The following is a 22916-nucleotide window of genomic DNA, read 5'->3' as shown; positions in this document are numbered from 1 at the left end:
TCTATGCCATGGTCATTATGGCTCTTCACTCATTAGTCTTACCATGGCCATCAGATCTGCCTACATTCCGATCAATGAATTTTTGTCTTCACTCTGTTGATGACAGCAAAATAGAAAACTGATTGTCTGTAACTGTTGTATCCTACCTAATGTGGCGACTGTGCTCCAGCCATGCCATGAATCTGCAGAGGTTCCCAGCTAGTGGGAGAGATACTGCTCTCTCACAGCAAGTCTGTGAAACACATATTTTACAGAAAACCATGATGTCATTGAAAATGTAACCATTTTCCAGAAGAAAAACATCTCCAAGTGCATCACTAAGAATCAGGATGATCTGGAATAAACCACTATGGCATAATAATGACTCTCTGAAGTTGTCAGGCATGGATTTATTCATCAGTAGAAAATCCTGATTATGGCTTTATCTGCCCAAAATTTACACCCTTTTAAGCCTTTTCTTGAAAAAATAAAATAAATAAATAAGCTGAAGAGCAAGTTGGGTATGAATTTTTTTTTTTTTTTTAAATTAGATTATTTAAATAGACATAGCACAGGTTTGGGATTGGGTTTTTGGTTTCCCCTAAGTGGAAAAATACAACATCTTTAGTAATTTAAAGATTTTTTCCTCTGATGAATTACAGGCAAGAATAACTTTAAAGTGATGTGCTGTCTGGGCCCTAAGAAATGGCATTGCTCCTGTTAGACATACTTAAAGCAAGTATAAATGGCTCCATGAGTATAACGACTTTCTGAAACTGCATTTTGCTATCTATATTGAGATACTATGTATATTCTACTTGACATTTCTTTGTTTAAATGTTTGGCAGTAGAAAAATCTATAGTTCATAAAGGGTTCAAACACCATGAAATGCTACTGAGTATCTCAAGGTGCACAAATAGGATTGGATTTTAGTACCTTTATCTAAACCAAAATTACCCATAATAAGTGTGGGAATCCATTGGTTCAGTGTCTTTTGAATTATTGCTGCAAATGTATCTAAACAAAAAGCCATCTTTTGTTGGGGTTTTTTTTACATATTATTATGTTAAACATACACAGATAGTGTTCCAACTATGAAAATGGATTTGGAGTTTTAGTGAGGCCAGTTGGAAACTTTAAAAGTTGTTGACTCTTCCGCAGTTGAAACTCTTTGTAATATCTGGGTCAAAATTGATTATGAAGTGCATTTTTAAATAATATTTTTTCAAGAAATCCTTGTTAATTACTTTACTTTTTAATTATATATGTTCAAGTATTCAACCAGATAGAGAGCAGAGCAATCAGCAGAGTTAGTATCCAGACGGATAAAATTAATACTAATTTACTCTAAATTTCCCAAGGTATGAGGTAAGATTTTAGGCCTAGATTTTAAATTGGCAAAGTTTGGTAGAAAAGACAAGGGGATGAGTTTGATTCTACTTTCCAGTTCAGACCGATCTCTGACAAAATTGCTTCCATTCATTTTTAAATATATCTGCAAATTGAGTCTTACTTTTGTAATTTCTTGCACATGTGCTATGCACTGATGAATACCCTATTCACTCTATCCTCTGTAGGGAGCTGGCAGTCTGCAGAAATCTAAGAATCTAGAGGATCAAAGCCTTTGGTACATAATAAATTTGCATATCTTCTTGAGACCAGTACAATGCGTTAAAAGCGTTACTTCATCTTTTCCCTACTTTATACAATATTCTCTCAACTACAAAACTACCGCATTTAATACTGCTTTTTCAGTGGTAGAAGAGTATCTGTCTTGAGATAATACCTCATACTTTGATTTCAATATTATCCCCACCTTTAGTTTGTAAGAAAATATGTAACCCTCCAAAATATTGTGATAGGTTAGAAACAATACCTCGTCTGCAGGAAGAATGATACATTTTTCTGTACCCATGTTCTTCACAACTAAGGGGCTCTGTCAAAGCCAGATTTTTGGGACTTTATTTCACAGAATCACGGAATCGTCTAGGTTGGAAAAGACCTTGAAGATCATCTAGTCCAACCATTAACCTAACATTGACAGTTCCCAACTACACCATATCCCTAAGCGCTAGGGATTTCCAGGAACAATTTTCTAAAGTGACAAACACTATGGGGAAATATGTGCTAACTGTTAAAAAAACTACAGCTGTACAACTGAGTTATTTGCAGTACTGTCATACTATCTTCCACCTCAATAACACCAAAGAAATCTCAGGAGAGGACTCTGCTAATAGCTTCTTACTGACCTCCTTGCATCAGGCCCTTCTGGTGAATGGTAGCCCAGTGGTGAATATGGCAAATGAGGTGTGAAAGTACAGATATTTTTTTTAAGACTATGGTTTTGACTCGTCAGGGAAAATAAAAAAAAAAAAAAGAGAGAGAGAGAAATGAGTTATACAATAGATATATTTTTCCCCTAGAATTCTCTGCCTCAGACCTTCCATCATGGAAACCCAAGCATGACCTGGAATATTAATTGTGTCAGGTCAAGCATACTGGCAAATGTACCATTTGTTACCCAGTCATCCTTAGCATTACATTAATATTTTGAATCATTTTGCATTTCTAACACTCTATCATTTAGTTTCCTCCCAATCATTTTCTTAGATTTATAATTAATGGTGGCATATAAAACAAGAAAAAAATCGTAAGAAAACAAATACTAATTTAATGAACTTTAGCAATGAATATATGTGTTGTGGGTTTTGTTGTTGTGGTTTGTTTTTTTTTTTTTAATTCTGTATTGCTTCCACCTCTAATCCTACGTTTAGTCTATGCTGCAGAATATCCATCTTGTCTTTTCCTGTTTAACATTTCTATATGGTAAGAAAGACTTAACTGTTTTTTTCCAGAATACAACGAAGAAATTATTAAGGAGCTTGCCCTGAAAGTTAAACTATGAAGGAAGGAAGAAAGGAAAGAAAAAGGTGCAGGTAGAAATGGAAAGAAAAGGCTGTGCTGATTATGCTGGATAGTTCCTCAGAAAAGACTGGTGATCCCAAGTGGTATAATAAAACGTGAACACTTTTAGATGCTGCAATTTTATTTATGAATGAATTATTTTTTATTCTTATTTCTAACTTCTTGACTGAGCTTTTAAAGTCTACATATAAAATTCCAAACAAAATATGCCCTAACAGATACAGTGTAGCTACTGCACTGCAAATAATTACTCACATGCAAAATTAAAAATCAATGAAGTTGAGCTGAAGATAAAATGTAAGCATGAAGTCAATATAAAGTGTATCTTTATATATTTAGAATATTTTTTACTGTAATTAACTAAACAATAACAAAGGTATGCTCTTTTTAAATTACTTTTCCATATCAACTCTGAAAGTCTGAAATAATCAACATATATCATTAATATAATTGTTTCATTTAATGTCATTTAATCTTGAACAACATAGCTTTGAGGGAGGAAGGTTTTGCAAGTGATTGTCACAATAAGAACCTAAATAAAGTCCTACTTTCTCTTTCTGGTCTTTTAATGAAATGCTAAACAAGAAGGAAAAAACTTCAACAAAATAGGGACCTGAAAATCCTTTTTTGCTCCATTGTAATTTGTAAAAAACTAAGCAAGCTGAGAGGAGAGGTAAGATATCTTTAAAAGCCATAAAAGTAAAAGCATGAAGGAGAGCTGTGAATGAAATATTTGCTAGAGATGGGATTGCTGAATCAACACTGACCAGTGCACTTCATCATAATTATCAGGACATACTACTGCCAGGGGATTTATAAAAATCCCACTCAGCAAATAATTGCCCTGCTGTTAGGAGATAGTCGGAGTGTTAACACACTGTCACAGTCCAGCGTTTAGTAAGATATTCAACATTCAATTACTCTTGCTGAGAACTAAAAGGAAACATGATCATTTCTCAGCTACTGCAGTTATGCTTCCACATGAATTCCAGTGAACAATCTTGTTAATCCCCAGATATAGTTTCTCTAGGAGGTAAAAGAAATACCTTAAAACATTAATGATTCACAAGGAAAAAACATGTTTATATGATGCTGCAACCATGTCTGTAAAAGAAAAGGTATTTAAAACTTAAATAACTACCTTACTATAGGCTGTCAAAATATTCCATATGTAGAGAAAATAAAAGGATAATATTTTTACTATGAAATTTATTGGGGAAGAAGCCATCTATAAAAATTCTGTAAATGACGTTCTAGCAACAAGTATAATAAAACTGTGTCCATTAACTCAAATTTGAAACATCAAAATATTTAAACCACATTAGAATGCATTCTACTAGGAATAATCTGTGATTTTTTAACTACTATGAACACATTTTTATACTAAAAATTAAGAAATAGAGTGTAAGCTTTATTTGGATATCGGAAAAATACTGTGGTGTGGTTCAACATTCCAATGGGACATAAAATTTCCTTACCGTGGATACAATGGGAAAAATGTCACCCGGTTTTATAAACATAAATTCAGTTCTCATTGAGCTAATGCTACTCCTTAGACCTGATCCTGTAATCCTTATAAAAATATACTCTCAGGAATTTAATCTAAATATTGGAGCACCTAGCCTGTTACTGTACCTAAGGTATTTTAGCTTTGTTTGAGACACTGCTTTTATGCAGAGACTGAAGAATTCATAAATGAGCGATGAGTAGCATATATTCTTTCAAGTGGGATTAATTACCTGTCTTCTGCTTAATATATATTCTGTTTAAACAGAATAATAGAAGCATTAATTATTGTTATTCTGCCTTCAGATTATAAAGCTTGGTTCAGTCCTTTTTATCTGTGAAATGTTTGCTTGATATCAAAATAATAGTGCAATCACATTTTAAATGCACTTTTATAAGTAAACCAGGCTTCAATTTTATGGACTATACAATGAGGTGTTAAGGAAACATTCAAGTCCGGTATTCTGGCCACAGACCATAAAATCAACCTCTAAACCTGCACAAGCACTAAGTTCAATTGCAGGAAACAAAACTGTAATTGAGTCTCCAAACAGGTACCAACTGCTTGGGTATTTAGGCAACAAGACAAAAGAGAAACAAACTCTTAGTATAATGCATGGATCATTTTGGCAAAATATCCAAAACACAGCAGTTCAGCAAATGCAAAGACATCCCCAAAATGTATCCACCTTTCATTGATTCTCTCTCTGGCTGAGGCTTACTCTGTCAAATCTAATTCTTACACAAGCTCTACACTCATCACTTGACTAGATCAGGGATAATAACTTGAATGAGCAAGTGATGGCATGGGAAACAATACTTCTTATGATGAAGACACTAACCAGAGACATAGCGTTCAAAGTTCTCTTACTGAATTCTCATTTGACTTCTAACTGAATCCAAAACAAGCAGAAAAAAATCTTTTAACTTGCTTAATGACTTTATTTTTAAAATTGGGATGGGAAATTCCATTACTGTTACCATTTTTTTCTTTAAGAAGTTCTGGGATGAGTATGGAATCATATACAAATTCTAGGAATCTCTGTAAACCAACCTGCTTCTATGACCACCCTGTATAAATGGGAATTAAAGAACTTAGTCTGAAGAATAATCTCTGAAGGTGATTTTGTTCTTCCATGTCTCAGTAACTGCATGTGAACACACAGACACTATTTCCTTACTTCACAAGGTTATTTTGAAGACAATATTATTTATGCTTTTGAGAAGTTTTCAGACCCTTAAAACATTTAAATGTGTGATATTATTTACAACTTTGAAATTAAAATTAAATATACTGCCATTGTCACAATGGAAAAGATTAGCTTTGCGAAAAAAACCTCAACTCAAAATTCACTCCTTTTCTCACTGGATTGAGAAAAATCTTTGGATCCATGTAGTACCTTTGAATCTGTAACACCAGAATTTACCTACAAATATGTATCAGAAGAGAGAAGCAGCTCTTCCTAAGAGATAGAGATGGAAATCATATGGAAATTTCCCTGGTGATAAAATAACGGCTAAATAGAGAATTCATTCACTTCTCCAAAAATACCTATGTGCAACTAAACAATGTACCATTTTGTTACTTTTCATTGTTTCTTGCATCTGTTGCGTTGTGCTCACATGTGAATCTTCCCTCACAGACATATATTCTGACAGATTTATTAAACAATTTTCTGGAGTAAACCTATAGGATTAGACAATGACTAAAAACTGGCAGTATGTTTAACAAAGCAGTCCCCAATGAGACCAATAAACAATGAGGTGAAGGTTTAATGAACGGTCATAGTACTGTATACAGGAAAGAAAAGAAGAAGGAATAGAATCATGTTAGTCAGATTCATAAAGGTAGTCAGAAATAACTAGAAAAGAGTGATGTAACACGAAAAAAAGATTATTAAGAATTTATTAAAAAATTGTTAAAACAGAAAAACTAGAAGTAAATAAAACAATAGATGAAGATATACAGTTTTCATCCTGTCCACTGCAGGACAGACACAATTCCCAAATTAACAGCATATATTAGATACTAAACAAAAGCACTGAAGACTGAATAATCTGTGTGAGTTAATGAAAGGACTTGACCATTATACTATTCACTTGCCTAAGAGCCGAAAAACAAAAGAATTGGTGTGTACATCACTCATCTTGAAGTCTCATTAAAGCAAGGATACCATCAGTGCCACTTCTTAATCAACAGGAAGGTTTGCTGTTGAGAAATGTACAGTATTTTATCTTCATGACTTCTCCCATGCCATTCTAACCTTCCTCTTCTTATGCACTTATCTCTTATTTAGCATGTACTTCTTCCGATATAATAGTTTCAAAAATTACCATACATCACATCAAACTTGTACAAACACCAGATGGACTACTACACATCAACCAAATTTATGCCAGTAACAATTTCAGGAATGTCAGTGGAGCTCTACTCTGTGCAAGTGTGTGTGAATGTGGCTCTGTGTGCGAGCTATTTAGTTGATATTTGCAATACATCGTCATTTCCTTGCAATATAGATTGTTTCTTAAATGTGTGTACCACATCATACACAAAGCCAGCATTCAATATATAACTCACTGTTATCAGTTTTCTGACCCTGCAGTAATCCAACCCTTTTGCCACCCCAATTGACAGTAATACACAAAATGTGGTCATGTTTTTCTAAGATCTCAGCATGTACGCTTTTGATAGATCACACAGCTTGTCCTTTAAACTCTGCCATTAATCCTACCCACAGGAGTTGAGCGAGAAGTTTGTTGTCTAGAAAAAATCCACACAGATAGATGTTATGCAATTCAGATGCTGAAAAAGACAGTTTAAGTACAGGGACCTTGTAGCTAGTGGATTTTTCAATGACTGATGCTAGATGCAGAGATGCTAAATGCTGTAATACATAGTAGATACAGATGCCACTAAGCTATAATAACATATGCTTAGTATGAGTGACATGGCTAATAACAAGCTATTTAGAAGAAGCTCAGAGAAATATTGCCATGTCTACATGGATGTGCCTTTAAAAAATGAGCATACATAGGAACAAATGCAAAACAGCACTCAAACTTTACATCCTATTGTGTGGTAAACTCTTTCTAATGACAGATGATTTTTCAGCGTAAACTTTCGCATTTCTTTGCACAGTTATACAGTTATCAAACAAAATGAAATTATTTTATAATAAGAAGCCTTCAGGAAAAATAGAGTTTGCAGTACTGTCACAGAACATGACTAGAATTATTAATTTTTTTTCTATTTTTAAGTTCATTCACTCACTATCTTTAAAAAATAGGATGAGAATTTCTTGTTTTCTGGGAAGTGTGGCAAAGGGAGAAATTATTGATTTCTGTTGGAAGCACTTTCACTTACCATTTCTGCTAGAATGAGACTTATGAGAAGTGAATGGGAAGGAAGTACTGTTCACTGACACTGGGGAGAAATACATCTGAAATGGTGCATAGCCATCTATTTCTTATAGGAGGCAGGTTATGGTGTCAGCAGATAGCACTCCTCCATCCTTTTCCCATTGCTCCCTAACCTACAGCTACCCTTTTCTGGACATGAAGATCACAACACTTGCCATCTTAGTTTTGGATTTGATTGTACTTGCCCTCTCTAGGAAGACAGCCACCCCTTCTCAGAGAAAAAGAAAGTCTGATTGAAAAGGATATGATCAAAACTGGAAAATCTACAAGTTATAAACTTTGTCACTAAATGGTTTTGCCAGAGTGTGCACCAGATGGATTCTGGAGGTATACATTAGTTTCCAGCACCTGCCTTCTTTTTATAGCCCCATGATATTGTGTTGAGTAGCAGAATTACAGTCCTGAGTGTTCCCAGGATGGGTAATCCCAAAGGTCAAGAGCTGGACTCAAATTCTAAGAGAACTAAAGGTTTTTGAGTGTGTGTGAAAATCACTTAAAGGTCATTTTTGGAATTCAGACCTAGTGGAACTAACTTTCTAGTCATAAACATTTTTCTTTGCTCATGCACAATGTCTTCCAGAATCCCAAACAGCTCAGTTACTGGCTGCTTTCAGTTACCTTACTTTGTCCTTCTTTTTGACAGAGACATTAAGCAACATTAACTGAGATTCCTTTCAAGTGAACTGAGATTGTGTGTATAGTGCCCCATGAGGCACAGGAGTTGAATGATTTTCCTATAGCGAATACCTGTGAATAGACTGATATATCTGGCTTCGAATGTGAAAGTGAATGCATGAAGAAGGCTTGCTGATCAAACATGCCTATCACAAATTCTGTAAGAAGGGTTTAATGTAAATTGAGAATCCTCTGGAAATGGTATTTTATAAAAACAGAACACTGTAGCATGAAGTGCTTTATATACTTATGCTATTTAAATGTAGCTGCAAGCCTGCCTGAGAGCTAGGAAAGCTCACTCTCTCCTCTTTAATTTAAATAGGATTTTTTATGGTACAAGCTTTGGAAAGTACTCAGAAATATCTGACTTCTTGGCAGAGAAGTGATGAGTGGATATTAAACACCCACGGATAGGTGGGGATGTTCAGTGATTGGGGCACCTACATTAAAAAAAAATTAACCATTTTAGTTCATCTTCAGGAAGTATTAGCACTTATAATGAATGATAATTTCATCCCCTGAATGTTTTAGAGACAGGATAATAAAATTACAACAGTAAAGAGGGAGGAAATAAAATGTAAAAGGTAAGAGCTAATTCATTCTTCATGCTAGCTCAGTCCTTGGCCTTTCCTGAACAGACACTGCCAATAGTAACAAATTATGTATAATCATTTTGTGATGTGGACTGTTCACTCGGGACCAAGCTCAAATGACCAAACTTGCAGCCTTGTCTCTTAAACTGTGGATCTGAAGATCAAAGGCCAGAGCTTTATCCACTGAGTCCTCACCTTTATAAGAATAAAACTGCCAGGTGTCCAGAGACAGAGTGGGTGTCAGACAGTGTCATTTTAGACCAATTGTTTTTCCAGTTCTTACAGGACAGCACATTAGGTTAGAAGCATATTAATCAGTTGTGTCTTCTGAATATTCATTAGCCTGCTCCAGGAAGGATTTTGTGGCTTTTTTTTCCTCCTCACTTAGAACATTTACACCTGATATAAGTGAAGTAACTTCAATAAAATTAACTCCTGATTTCCAATAGTGTAAAAAGGGGACACACAGAGTCAGTGTAATGTTTATGAATTGCCATCTCTCTTGATAGGAAAAATGTAGTAAAAATATACCTTAGCATTGAATAGAATTTGAATTTTAAATATTTTACTCTATGAACTGACAAACATAAAATAATAACTGATAACAACTGATAAAAATGATATAATTTTGAGTTCTACAATAACTACAGAAAATCAAAATTAAACTGGTCTGAAAAACAATAGCTGAAAAGTAACCTTGGGGCATGTTTTTGCTACCTTTATACACAAAAGCCCTAATCCAGAGTCCACAGAGGTTTGCTAAATGACTCCCATTAACCTAAAGGGGAATTGCTTATGGAGTATGGGTGTTACACACAAAGAGTAAGAATGGAAAAACTCAGTTCTTGTGGCTGAAATTAGAACTTTTCACCATTATCTCACTTGATGCTAACATTTCCTTACTACTCACAGAACATTGTTCTTAAGGTGGATTTTTAAATTGTTTTCTATAGTACTAAACTATTAAAGAGCTACCGTCTCACATTTATGTCTCTCTGGAAAGGCTTATCTCATTTAACGACTGGTTCCATTAAAAATACTTCCTTAGTTTATGAGACCAGCTATTATATCCCTACAAGTAATCCCTTTCAATGTATTAGTTCAGTGGGAATAAACACAAATACCAGCCACATGTCTAAACATATTAGCCTTGACTGAACAGATAGTGACACCCTGGAACCAGCACTGAAAACTGAAGGAACTATTGCAACCCAAAAAGATAACTAATGTATTGTTACTGGCAGTTATTAAAAGAAATGTCATAGATTTTGTAACTTTTACAACAAAACGGGCCTATTATTACACATGGGCTTTGTTCTTCTCTTGCAGCTCTAAATTACCTAGGAGCTTATGAGCAGTATCTGTTAACAAACTGCCAAAGGATATCAGGAGAAATTGTTACCCTGTTAAAGAGAGCTGAAAAGTGACAGACTTTACGGTTGCTTGGAGTGGAAGAGGCAATCCACAGAACCTTGCCAAATTGTGGAGAAAGAATAAGGCAATTTGCAGTTGCATATTCTCCTGTGACAGAATACCAGAGACAGTATATGCTGTGAAATGAGCATGCTGTAAAACAATACTGAAAGGAAATGAGAGAACTTGGTCTTCCAAGGAAGCACAATTTGAGAGCTAGTATTGTGGGTCTAGATTTCTTCTCACACTCTCTCTATTTAAGTTATTCCTTCTCTGAGTATTAAGAGACGCAGGAATTGGAGGAATACAGAGGCAAAAAGTGAACACCTTAATAATCCAAAAATGTAAAGCTCTACAGCAAAAAATTACAAGTCCTTCACTACCAGTTGCTGGAAAGTGGGAGAGTATTCTTGGCATGTTATTATAGTGTCCCATTGCCCCATTTTATTCCTCTTCGCTAGGCCCATGCTGTTGGCCACTGTTAAAGATAGGATGCCGGGCCAGAGGAGCCTTCAGTCTGACTCAGTCACATCTTCTAACTGATCAGGGCCCAACAGAAACAAGATTCTGTACAAAAATCAAGAGTATGCATACACATACAACTGCATGATTAATTTGTCTCAAGGTGTCAATAGTTAAAGCATTCAGATAGAACAGAAGATCCCACAGAACAGAGGACTGATACTAGCTCGTCTAATCTCAGCATGATTTATCACAGAGCAGGAAGTCCAGGTTTGGAAATGAGGATGGGACTGAGTCCACCAATCAGAGCAACAATAAACTTAAGTGACGCATGTGTAATATCATGTTCTCAATAATGCCAAAATACACTTTGTAATTGTGTGACAAAGCTCTTAAGCTTTCGTAGGCATTGTATCACAAAGAACTTTGGCTTTCTGGACTACTTGTACATTCATTTTCTCTGACAAAATGTAAATGTGGTTTGTCTGTTTAGAAACAGAAGAAAATTTTTTTGGAAAAAAATAATTTAAATTCTCCTTTACCTCACCCAGTACTGTTTGCTATATAGAGAGTAAAGGGAAAAGATCTGTTGTTCTGCTGATTCTCCAATTCTTTTCTCAGTGACAGGGGAAACTGTAATAGCAAAATGCTTTTTCAGCTGTGGCACTCTGAAGACTGTTTCCATAGGACTCTTTTCCCGATCTCAGTGACTTTACAAGACACTCACTACTCTTCTCCTTCCATCACTTCTCCTGCTCTGGCTCCTTTCAGTTACCCCTGACTTCTGTTCCCCACCACACTGTGGACTTGAAGGTCCTCCACCTTGTTAGCAACAATAGTGCTAGCAGCAGCTTTTGCTCCCACTCACAGACTCACCTCAGCATTGCTGCTTGCTCTGTCAGCAGATACCTAAACAATACAGCTCTGCATCCTAGCTTGATACCAGATCTTTGGATTTAGTCTATACCTAATTTTAATCATCATTGTAAGACAAAGACCAACTTCAAAATTTCTTGGAAGGTTGGAAAGACCTAATGACAGGAATCACACAAGCAGTTTCCAAGAAATGTGGGCTCTTCGTACCTACTTCTGCAAAGTGCTGTCAATGCATTCAGTGATTCTGTCTTTCATTAACTTTAAAGGCTGCTTGTCAGCACTTTGCAAAGGATGCCCCTTACTACAAATGTCAGCCTTTCGAATATGACAAAGAGCAGATGTAAGAATCTATTCAATTATAGTGAATTTTGTTAATACAGAAAGCGGAACTATAGGGATATAAAAGGATAATCTACGCTGGTAAACATGTTTAGAATAGAAAATCATATTTAATAAATAGTATATTTATTAAATGACAACTAAGAAAAAAAAGAATCATTATCACTGTAGCAGAAATAGCATATAGATTATGGACTAATAAGAAAAACTTACTATAAGTTTCATGTCTCTAAGAAATTACAATACAGTTCATGATAAAACAGATAAAAACAGTGAAAAAATACATCTGCACTGTTATTTCTATTGTTACCAGTAAGAAATTACAAGAAATATTTTTAACAAAGGCAATGGTTTGTCAGATATGTACTGCGATTTTTATCATGTTCATCAAGAACTCAGAATTTATCAGACAAGGTAAAAACAGATAAGGAAAACATTGTTTTATATATATATATATGTATATATATATATATATAATTTTAAAATCTGAAATACAGAGAATCTTATTTTTTAAATGGAATTTAGTTTGGAAAAGCCGCAGTTGCCACCTCACAGATTTATTTCTTGCTGGATTTTACACTAGGAATACCTTGCAACAAGCAACCAGTAGATGGAGACAACATAACTTATCACATGATAAGAAGGACTTGGACTTGACTGTGGTTTTTTTTTCATAATTATGGGAATCATGTAGGAGAAATTTCCTTCAAACAAACAAAGCTCATGTGTCTAAGATGTTACTTCACTAGTTATTGATACTACTGTCATATACATCAAGTTGATTCAAAACAGTATTTTATAACCAGAGGTTTTAGAGCTCATGATTTATTTCTCCAGACATTATTTGGCAACTAACTTTATTTAAATCATATACAAATTTACTTTCTTTTTTCAAGCCCACTCTTATGTGTACAAGTAGTGTTATATTTGTGTTGCATGGATATTACTGGTACTACAGAAAAAATATGTAGTGGGTTTTTAATAAAGCAAAAAACTGTGTTTTGAAGTTGGCAGTATGCATAACATTGTACTTTTACAGAAAGACAGTAATTATTAATATAAATTATTAATAATAGCAAGTTAACATTACTACTGTTAGTAATTATTGATTATGCAAATATCCTAACTTGTTTAACTTTATTTTCTTTAAACATCTTTGCCAAAATATTAACATTATTTTATTCAAATGAACTGCTTAGTTCTTACATGGATTAAAATATTTGTGTAAATGCAATGTATTTCTACAAATATCAATGGGATAGCCATATTTGGGTAAGTTTCTATAGCACGATGCACTCAGTCAACTGTTTGTAAAAAATTAGTACAATTGTAAAGTATAGTATTATTATATATTTTTTAATATCCAATAATCTCCCTGAATATCAGTTTCATAGCAATGGTACTTGATAAAGACACCTTCCCCCCCCCCCCCCCCCAAAGGTGGGGAATGCAGACAAAATAACTTAAATTTAGCTATGCCTATATAGTATTTTGTAGGCAGATCAAACTCCTTGGTCCAGAGTTTAAAGCATGTACACACTTATTCTGCCCATATTTTGAGCTGACCAGGAACTATGTAACTGCATTAATTCTTGAGCTAGTACAATGTGGCTCTCAACAGGGCTAATTAGTTTGGGTTCAACCCCATGTTATAGCTCCAGATTGGCTTGGAAAATAATCAAAGCAAGCTCACATCTGTCTATATAAGATTATGTATAGCCCTGGTACCAGCAAGAACAAATAATCCATACTAATTTAGAGTTTGATATCCATTTCTTCCTTTCTTTTTTTTTTTTTTTTTTTGTAGAGGTAACAGTTTATGGAAGAAATAAATGCTTGAATAGCAAGTTAATTCATGAAAAAGATAAAACATGTTAACTCCATCATAGGTCATGCTATTATATACAAACTGGACACTCCTGTACAGTCATGACACTAGCATTCTTAAGTTTTACTTTCTGAAATGTGAAACAATGCTAGCTACTAGGAATGGGCACAACCTTTTATATATATATATATATATATAATCTGTGGAATAAGAGCAAATACTGCAGTTAATAAAGGATTCATAAACTTCAAGGCCAGAAAGGATCACTGTACCATCTGCTACCTTGTGCAATGCTACAGTGTTTGATCATCTCCCTGTTTAACCCATAACTTCTGAGATGGGTTTCTGCGCTTCAGCTTTTATGGAATGGAGAATGGAAATTCACATGTCTGTCTTTACTAAAACTGAGGAGCAACAATGCCTTAATTCCTTTCCTTCAATAAGCAAGCACCCTTTCCTCACAGCTTTTGCGTGTAGTAAAACAAAAAGATCCAAACTTATAGGATATATTTGAAACAAGTATTGCAAATAAAGATTTTGCAATGCTGCCCATATAATCTGCCCGAACATCTGCAGCCTTGATGCATGAGATGGCATGAGGAGATTGTAGCAAACTTCAGCAGATCATTGATCATCTCTACAACTTACTGGGCTTTAGTTAATACATGACTCCACAATAAATCCAGCTCATCAACCTCCTCTTTCCATTTGCTATGCTCCCTGTTTACAAATTATACTTTTCCCCTAACTCACTTAAAACTGTTGACTTTTGCTGCCTTTTTCTGCTGAGACATGAATGGGCCTTCTTGGTAATCCAATTAACTATTCTTTGAAGATAGTGTGACACAGCTGTAGTCACATCAGTAGACCAGGCATACAGAGAGTAAAACATCAGACACAGAGCATCAAACCAGTACATTCTGCACTGAAATATTTTGCCCTGTAACTTAGCAAGATAACAAATTCTGTAACTGTGCAATTGTGGAATACAGACTTTGATTTCAAGAAGTAGTTTACTTCATATATATCTTTGCTGGTTTTCAGGTTATCTGTAGGTGTTGCATTGATTTACACTCATTCATGTTTCAAAATACTATATGCAAAGGAAGATAGATAGTTCTTGGAGCACAGTTCTGTGATAAAGGAAAAATTTTGTGGGCTCTGAGTCTCTGTATTCACAAAACATCTCAGCAAGCAAAACCAAGCATATTTTTGTTCTGCAAAATACTGCTAGCTAAATTTTAATTCTGTAAAATTAGAAACCCAAATTCATCAGAACATAATAGTTGCTGCTGCCCTCTACCAGCAGTCCTCCATGGGGACAGATGAAATAAGGCATTACTTGCCATTCCTTAAAAATGTGCTACAGCTTCCTAAGCCAGTATCGTCCGAAGTGAACTAAATTTACTAAAATCTTTTTAGACCACAGGTCACTCAGTGTCTCTAATCAGACATTTTTTGTACTTCAGATAAACATATTAATGTTTATGCACTTTTTTACATAAATTGTTCTGTTCAGAACAAGAATTCCCAATTTTCTACAGTTTAAAACAAGATTAAAACAATCTGGAGATTATTCTTAATATTCTAGATCTACCCAGGACAAATTATTGTGAGCTAATTGCAGTTATTAACTAGTTCACCTGTCTAAAAGCCACTCAGAAAACTTCTAATGCTATTTTTTGCTAATATTTTACTATGCTTATTTTTTTCAAATAACATTACTTAAATTTGATTTACAGATTGAGTCTTCATAACTGCTATCCAGATAATTAAACTATATTTCTGTTTAATAGATCACAATTGATTCCCAAACAGAGGGAAAGATTAAATATTCCGTCACTAAGTGTCATGGTATTTTTCCTGTGTTCTTTAGGATTAGCAGTTCTTACACACAGATTGTAATTAACAGCCTATGAAAAGCAAGGACTTAGTTCATACTAGCATACTCTGATTGCACATTAATTCCCTATTCATATGAAGAACAACCAGTCACCAAACATTTATGGGAACAAAATCTTTTTTTTTTTTACAAAAGTTCACAAAAGGGGACTAAAAAAAGACAAACCCGCAAGCTTATACAAATCATACCGATTTTGTACAAGATATATCTACTGCTATATTTACCTGTCTGTAAAGCACCTTACATAAGAGAGTTTGAAATAATATACCACTTTTATCAATACAAATCAAATTAATCAGTAAACATTTAAAATTTATGAGACATTTCTGTGTGAAAACAATCATGCTAAATAAGCTGATTCAGGCAGGTTCTAGGAGAAGCTTTAGCTGAAAACCTGCATTTACAATCTATCCTAAAAACAAGCAGAACACAGCACCAATCCAAGCATTAGCTCAATTAAAAAACGGGGAAAAAAATGAAATCTCTTCTCAGCTTAATAACTTGTTAGTTCTTGACAAGTGCAACAACACAACAATAGGCCAGTCAAAATGAGTTTTTAAAGCGAGGTTATGCCCTTCATGTTGTGTTATCACAGTGGCAGATCAAACTGCTGACTTGGACTCTTTCTGCCAGCAGTGCTGATGCTGCCTCTATGAAGCTGCTGTCACGTAATAGTCATGGTACCTGCTCTTGCCTATAGAAAAGCACTAAATTGAACTCGAAGTAGTGTCTTTGTGATATCTTTTCAACAAGTCATGTCCCATTCAGCCTGCTAGTTTATCTCTGTCAGGCTGGGGGCCCAAGTGGTTTGCATGAGCTGTCAGGGACAGGTATACCAACCTGCTCAGTGCTAAGGAGGTAATGCATCTTTCGGGCTTGGTATTTCTCTTCCTTTTCTTTCTTTTCTAGGTCTTTTCTTTTCTCTTCAATTTCCTTCATTTCTTTGTAGTCTTGGAGTTCACTCCTGTAATAAAATAAATCTGCTAATTATATTACAACAATAAAAGACATGCTAATGCTTTATTTTACTTTAACTCTTTTATCACGTCACAGTGTTCTGCTATTATGTACTAGCAGTATACTGACATCACTGGAATGCAAAATAACAGTTCATTCAGTTCCACAGCAGCGGGATTCTACATGGATATAACTGTGAAGAAATGGGATTAAAATGATAAAAACTATGAAGAGTGTATTAGTTCATATTGCTTACTCTTTTGAAGAACATGTCAACATACATATTTTTATAGATTGATAAAATAGCATTCATAGATGTCCTTTTTTGTTTTTAAGAGTCATTTTAGTTTTAATTTCTCTAAGCTGAAGTTATTGGAATTTAGTGATTTTCCTTCAAATGGTTTCAAAATAAAAGTTGTTCACTTATGTTTCAGCTAGTGCCTTGTAACACCTCCTTCTGATGTGCAAACAGAGGAGACATTATGGTATGAGAGAGGATAGTAGACACAGGATAAGAGTTGACATTCACTCCGAGATCCCTGAGTCTTTTGTAATGTTGAGAATGTAGGCATAGAGAAGAACTGGATGTAAAACTTCTATGCATGCGAAGTCCTTATGAGGAGTTTCCGTAGCATTAGGCTTCTCACACAGGCCACTTTCTACTCTGGTCAGACAGCAATGGTACAGGCCATCACATGAAACAAGAACATGCATGACAGAGGTTTGCAAACACATACTGTCATCTAAATGGGTGGGTCTGTGTATTCAATAGGTTGTAGAAAATTCCTTCACTGTAAAAGAAATAAGGAACTGTACCTAATACCACATCTCAAAGAATGAAGAAAACTCATGATTTTAACTGAATGTTTAGAGGAAAACTTTAATAGGAAATGGACATAAGTTTCCTCTTCAATAGCTTTTTCTCATAGAGCCAGACTTGTCATAAATTATGCAAACAGTGGAGTGAATTAATGTTCTATAAGAAAAGAAATTCTGTGCTATTGTGCACAGTGCACGTGTATGGAATTTTTCTGACCCAGTTAAAAAAGGTTAGTTTGATTAACATTTGTTATTTTTGTTATTAAGAAATGGCTAGTTCAAATTAACCTGTGTGCCAAAGACACCAAACATATTCAGTCAAGCATTTAGATTGTTTAAAAGTTAATTGAGTAAATTCCAGTCTTTATTTTTTTTTAAGCATGTGTGTATATGATAAAATAAAAAGCAAAGAAAAATATACTATTCACATAGCTGGAAAATTCAAATATTCCCACAAAACAGATTATTTAGAGAGGTTCACATTAATAGTCCCAATTGTTTCAATGAGTACCAAATAAGACACTCTGTGACAAGGGTCAAATCCTGTCAAAATATGCATATGAATAAATTTGCTGATATGAATAATCCCATGGGAAAGTCATATTGTGCCTGAAAGTGTTTTTAAGATTATGACTCAAACTTATTCTTAATATTTTAATTATCATAATGTTAAATTAGTTCATCAAAATACGTGAAAGAGCAATAATTGCTTTATAAATATGAGCATAATGAAATCACATTCTTAAATACAAGTTGCAATGTAGAATTTGTATTTGTTTCATGCTATCTTTAAACTTTTTATCAACTAAAATTAGTAAAATATTAAGTAAATATGTTTTATTTCAAATAGAAAAAATAGAATTAAAAGGAAATAATTTAAAGATCAGAAAAGATGTATAGGTCTGTTTCAATCTCTGGACATATTTTTTGGTTGCAGTTTACTGTTAAAGGGTGCTAATACAATATTTCATACAAGGTTACTTATGAAGCACACTGACGTTTAAAAATCACCACGCTATGCTTTTGCAGCAGTGTAATTTTTTCCAACATAAGATTAAATTGCAAAATAAATGAATTACTTAGAGTGGCATGGCCCCCATTTTGCCACCCTTCTCTTGAAAATTGCTTATTAATATGAAAAAAGAAGTTGGAAAATAGCCTGTTTTACTTTATGCATAACGTTTCGGGGCCTCAAAGCCTGCAGAGCCGGACTAGCTGCACATTTTAGATTGTGTTGGCAAGCAGGGACGATGACCTTTCTGACCTGCATCTCAAGGCTATTATTAATCGCTAAGTAACCTGGTAAAGCCAAACAAATTTGTTTCCATTGAAAGGATCTCTATCTGTGTCTGAGAATTTGTGCTGTACCAAACAAACCTCATTAACTGTGTCCATTTTTGACAAAGAACTAGGAGTTGGAGAGATTGGCGACCTTTCTTTGTCCTTAAGGTAGAGATTTCAGAGTCACTGCATGTAGGTACACAAGCATTTTTACTTGGAAACTCTTTGTTCTATACCAGTCAATCATAAACAAATGAATAAATAGACAATGCATATAGTATCAACTTTGTTCTTTTATTTTATGCCACTTTACCTTCAATATCAGAGTGTATGATCCATGTTTTACATGTTTAATACTATTTCTTGTTACTTTTTGACTACGGAGTCCTCTATTCAGCTTTAGTACTGCTATCTATAAGTGATGCAATGTTGATCAACATATTATTACAGTTTATTCATGTTCTTATATGCTCATATACTTCTTCCCAACAGTGGATATGGAAGCTTTGTTATTTAGAACACAACTGGTGATGAAAACCCCCAAATCATGATGAAAATATAAATTTGCATTACAGATGTAATGAAAATGGAATGCAAAATGTTTCCCATTATCATTAATCTGAATTTACCGGATTACTTTGAATGAATGATTAATAATACTTATTTGCTGAAATTAAGTGAAGAAAATACTTGTTGAAGTTCAATGTAATTCATGATCTTTTTAGACAGTACTGTCATCCAAATCATCATGATCGCTCCTGATTATCACACATCCTCATCAGTGCTGTACCATAATCCATTTAAAAGTCTAAGATTTTTTTAAGACGTTACAAATAATTTTCAACATACTTTTTCAGCCTACACATTTTGTCAGTTGTGCTGAAATATTTCTATCATGCATTATACTGCTCTGTACTGTTGTACAGAACATGCACACAATTCTGTCTCAGGGATAATAGCTCCCAAGATGATTCTCTCCTGAGAGGCAGTACAAAATAAGGGGTATAGAGTAGTCAAAACTGCTTGACTGGAAAGCATAGAGTTTTAGCATAAGTACAGATTCATTCTAAAGCTATTGGAACCTGAAACTTTAATCTCTTTTACTATACTTTTGTGAATTTGAACAGAAGCAACAAAAGCAAAGAATCTAAAAGTAGTTTGATATGAATATACTATTTCACACATTAGCAGATTAATGCCAACAGGTTATGCACTGTGCAGGGGGTTTCACTGTCACCATACACAAAAATGCATATAAACATAAATGATGCTAAAGATATAAACTTAGACTTCCGAATAGAGTTAGACTTCCAGGTAGCTTACACATAAATGTGTTTCTTGAGAAGTTTCATGCTTATAACCTTCTACATGTATGCCTGCCCAAAGAAAATAAATCCAAATTTCATTAAAGTCAATTGAAAATTCGTTGAAATGAAATTATTTTTTGATTAAACCCTTATATTTACTGCCAGCCTTCTCTTCGTTCATGTATACCTCAATTATCTATGAAGCAGCACAACAATTGGCAATAGTAAGCAATTTTTTCTTGGGACAATACAATATTATGAATACTAGCTATGATGCACGCTACTCTGTGGTCTCGACCACATTTGCTTCAAGACGAACCTTTCATGGTTCAGTATGAAGTTTTTTGACTTGCATGTTTAAAGCTTCACCAATTTTTTTGAGAGAAAAAGAGTTCTGTAAATGCAAAATATGTTTTAGATTAATTATTAATCTTGTTCTATTTTTATAAATGATCTGTCTGTTGCATGTCTCAGTAGGAATAGCACTGCTTATTAAACTGTTATAACTGAAAAAGCAGGTAATTCTTTCTTGCACGTCATCTTTTCATTATCTTAAAGCTTATCTCAGCATATTAACAGTATCTACTGCATCTTGTACAAACCTGGCTTGGTCCAATCAGTTTCTCCCAAATACATTTTTATGGAATATCTTTGCAGAGGAAATAAGTGTAAACTTGACAAATGTAGTGTCTTATCACAATCTGAAAATTATTCAACAAATTGGAAGAATATCAATGTTTATTAGTGCAAGTTTAGGATGCATTATTTTGTTAACCCGGTGTGTTTTCCTTGCGATAGGGAATGCTTTGTGTGATTCAAAATAGGCATAGGACTATCTGTGTATGTTATGAAAGCCCACGATTAAAAATAATCTTGTGTAACAGAACTGTAAAGTAGATATTGATCTGTTAATGATAAAATTATTTGCTTTATATGGTTTGAAAATAAAACATTTTCATATGACAAGGTAACTTATTGTTATTCTGATACTTCATTATGCAGTAGGCAGTGGTGTTGGTTCCAGCTATGAGATGCAAATTCGGTTGACAGTGCTCCTGCTGTCTGTATAAAGGTTAAAAATACACATATAATATTGTTCCTGGCACTTTGGGAAAGGTCTTCAAGTGATGATTTCAGCAATATACAGATTTTCATAATTCTGCATAGAACTGCATCATTTTACAAATTCATACTGACCTACATTTATTGAACTTTATCAAACTATTGCATTCTGTTTGCATTTTCACTGGCATTCTGTGGTCCTTTGACCAGATAACCATAAAATTATAATATTAACTGAAGGAAAGGACATCTGAGAAAATCAATAATTAGTATAGTTGCCTAGAGTACCCAGAAAGAGTATGAAGTGATAGTGATTTTAAGCAGTTCAGACCCCAAATCATAAAATTCCTGAAACATAGGCAGTAGGCAAACTTAGCATAAAAGGAGATAACCTAAATTGATTTTACCTTCCCTACTATATATCATCCTCCCTGCTCAAACAGAGAATATGGAAGTGAAAATGAAATTAGAGGAACAATACTTTTGTTACACCACTGCATGCCACTTGATTTCACATTACAGTGGTGTAGGTGAAAATGGAATATGACCTGCCATGATAATATCATTTGACTTAATCTATTATATTTGGGAAAAAATGGAATATATGTATAGAGTAGCCTAGGATGTAAAAATAGTTTAGAGAGCTCTGTACTTCAAAGACAAAGTTTTAACAAAAGATACATACTACATACTTACGTTAGCTACGTATCATCAGAGAGCTTGAACATCCTCAACCTTCTGATATTTTGAATGAACACACTCAAATTTACTGAGTAGAATAGAGCAGCTCTGTAAGCCCCTTACTCCTCCTGACCATGACATATACACTTGTATGTATCCTGACAGAATCACTTGACCAAAATATTTGATCTCAAGTTGCAGTGAAACAGATGCTCAAAGAAGCAGTCAATTATTACTGGTACAAAGTATCTTACTGCCTAGGAGACCTATCACAAATGGGTGTCCAAAATTCTTACTAATTTTAAATGTGAATGTTTACATCAATCTATTCAACAACTTAATCATGACTGACACTCTCTTCAAAATCTGGAGGAATGGTACTGCTCGGTTACTGCAGTGCCGTGAACAGAAAACTAATATGACTCCTTAGGATAAAATAAATAAATAAATAAATAAATAAATAAAGCTAATGTGTAGGCATGCAAAAACACCCTATCGTTTCTATTATTATTGTTATTATTAATTTTACAGAAAGATATTCATAACACCTGAAAATCCCTTTAAAATTTGTGCATAGTAGAACATACTGTGCCCATCTTTCCTTAATCACATAGTGATCACTGCCAAAGGATCTAAAAGTGACATACCAGCTCCACTGTCAAGGTCCACAATGTGATCAATACACTACGCAGGAAATGTGATGCACATAGCAGTGAAGGGCATACAGTGAGTGAATACCTTGTGCAGATCAGGAGATCAGGACACAGCATGTACCAGACGATAGGAAAGAACAGACTGATGTATCCTTCTTACCCTTCCAATTTCCACTGCTGCACAGTTACTCAAGAGAGAGCAACAGCTTTTCTAAATACTGATGGCAGAGCCAGCT

At 34.3% G+C, this 22916-nt stretch overlaps 1 protein-coding gene across 6 annotated transcripts in view; it reads right to left on the bottom strand.

Annotated features, from left to right (window-relative positions):
• Positions 1-22916, bottom strand: part of SPATA17 (spermatogenesis associated 17) — a 92321-nt gene that overhangs the window by 38847 nt on the left and 30558 nt on the right. For 4 of the 6 annotated variants that reach the window (XM_074926232.1, XM_074926198.1, XM_074926224.1 and 1 more), the window contains 2 exons: positions 16761-16884; positions 147-232 (listed from right to left, as the gene is read on the bottom strand). In XM_074926232.1, the coding sequence (XP_074782333.1) occupies positions 147-232; positions 16761-16884 (210 nt within the window). The remainder of the gene's footprint in view (positions 1-146; positions 233-16760; positions 16885-22916) is intronic. The other 2 variants (XM_074926207.1, XM_074926216.1) reach the window with 1 other exon arrangement.

Source organism: Athene noctua, chromosome 1, assembly GCF_965140245.1.
Source record: "Athene noctua chromosome 1, bAthNoc1.hap1.1, whole genome shotgun sequence".
In the NCBI taxonomy this organism is placed as follows: domain Eukaryota; kingdom Metazoa; phylum Chordata; class Aves; order Strigiformes; family Strigidae; genus Athene; species Athene noctua.
Note: the sequence above shows the minus strand (reverse complement) of the source record. Positions and strands in the feature narration are given on the sequence as shown.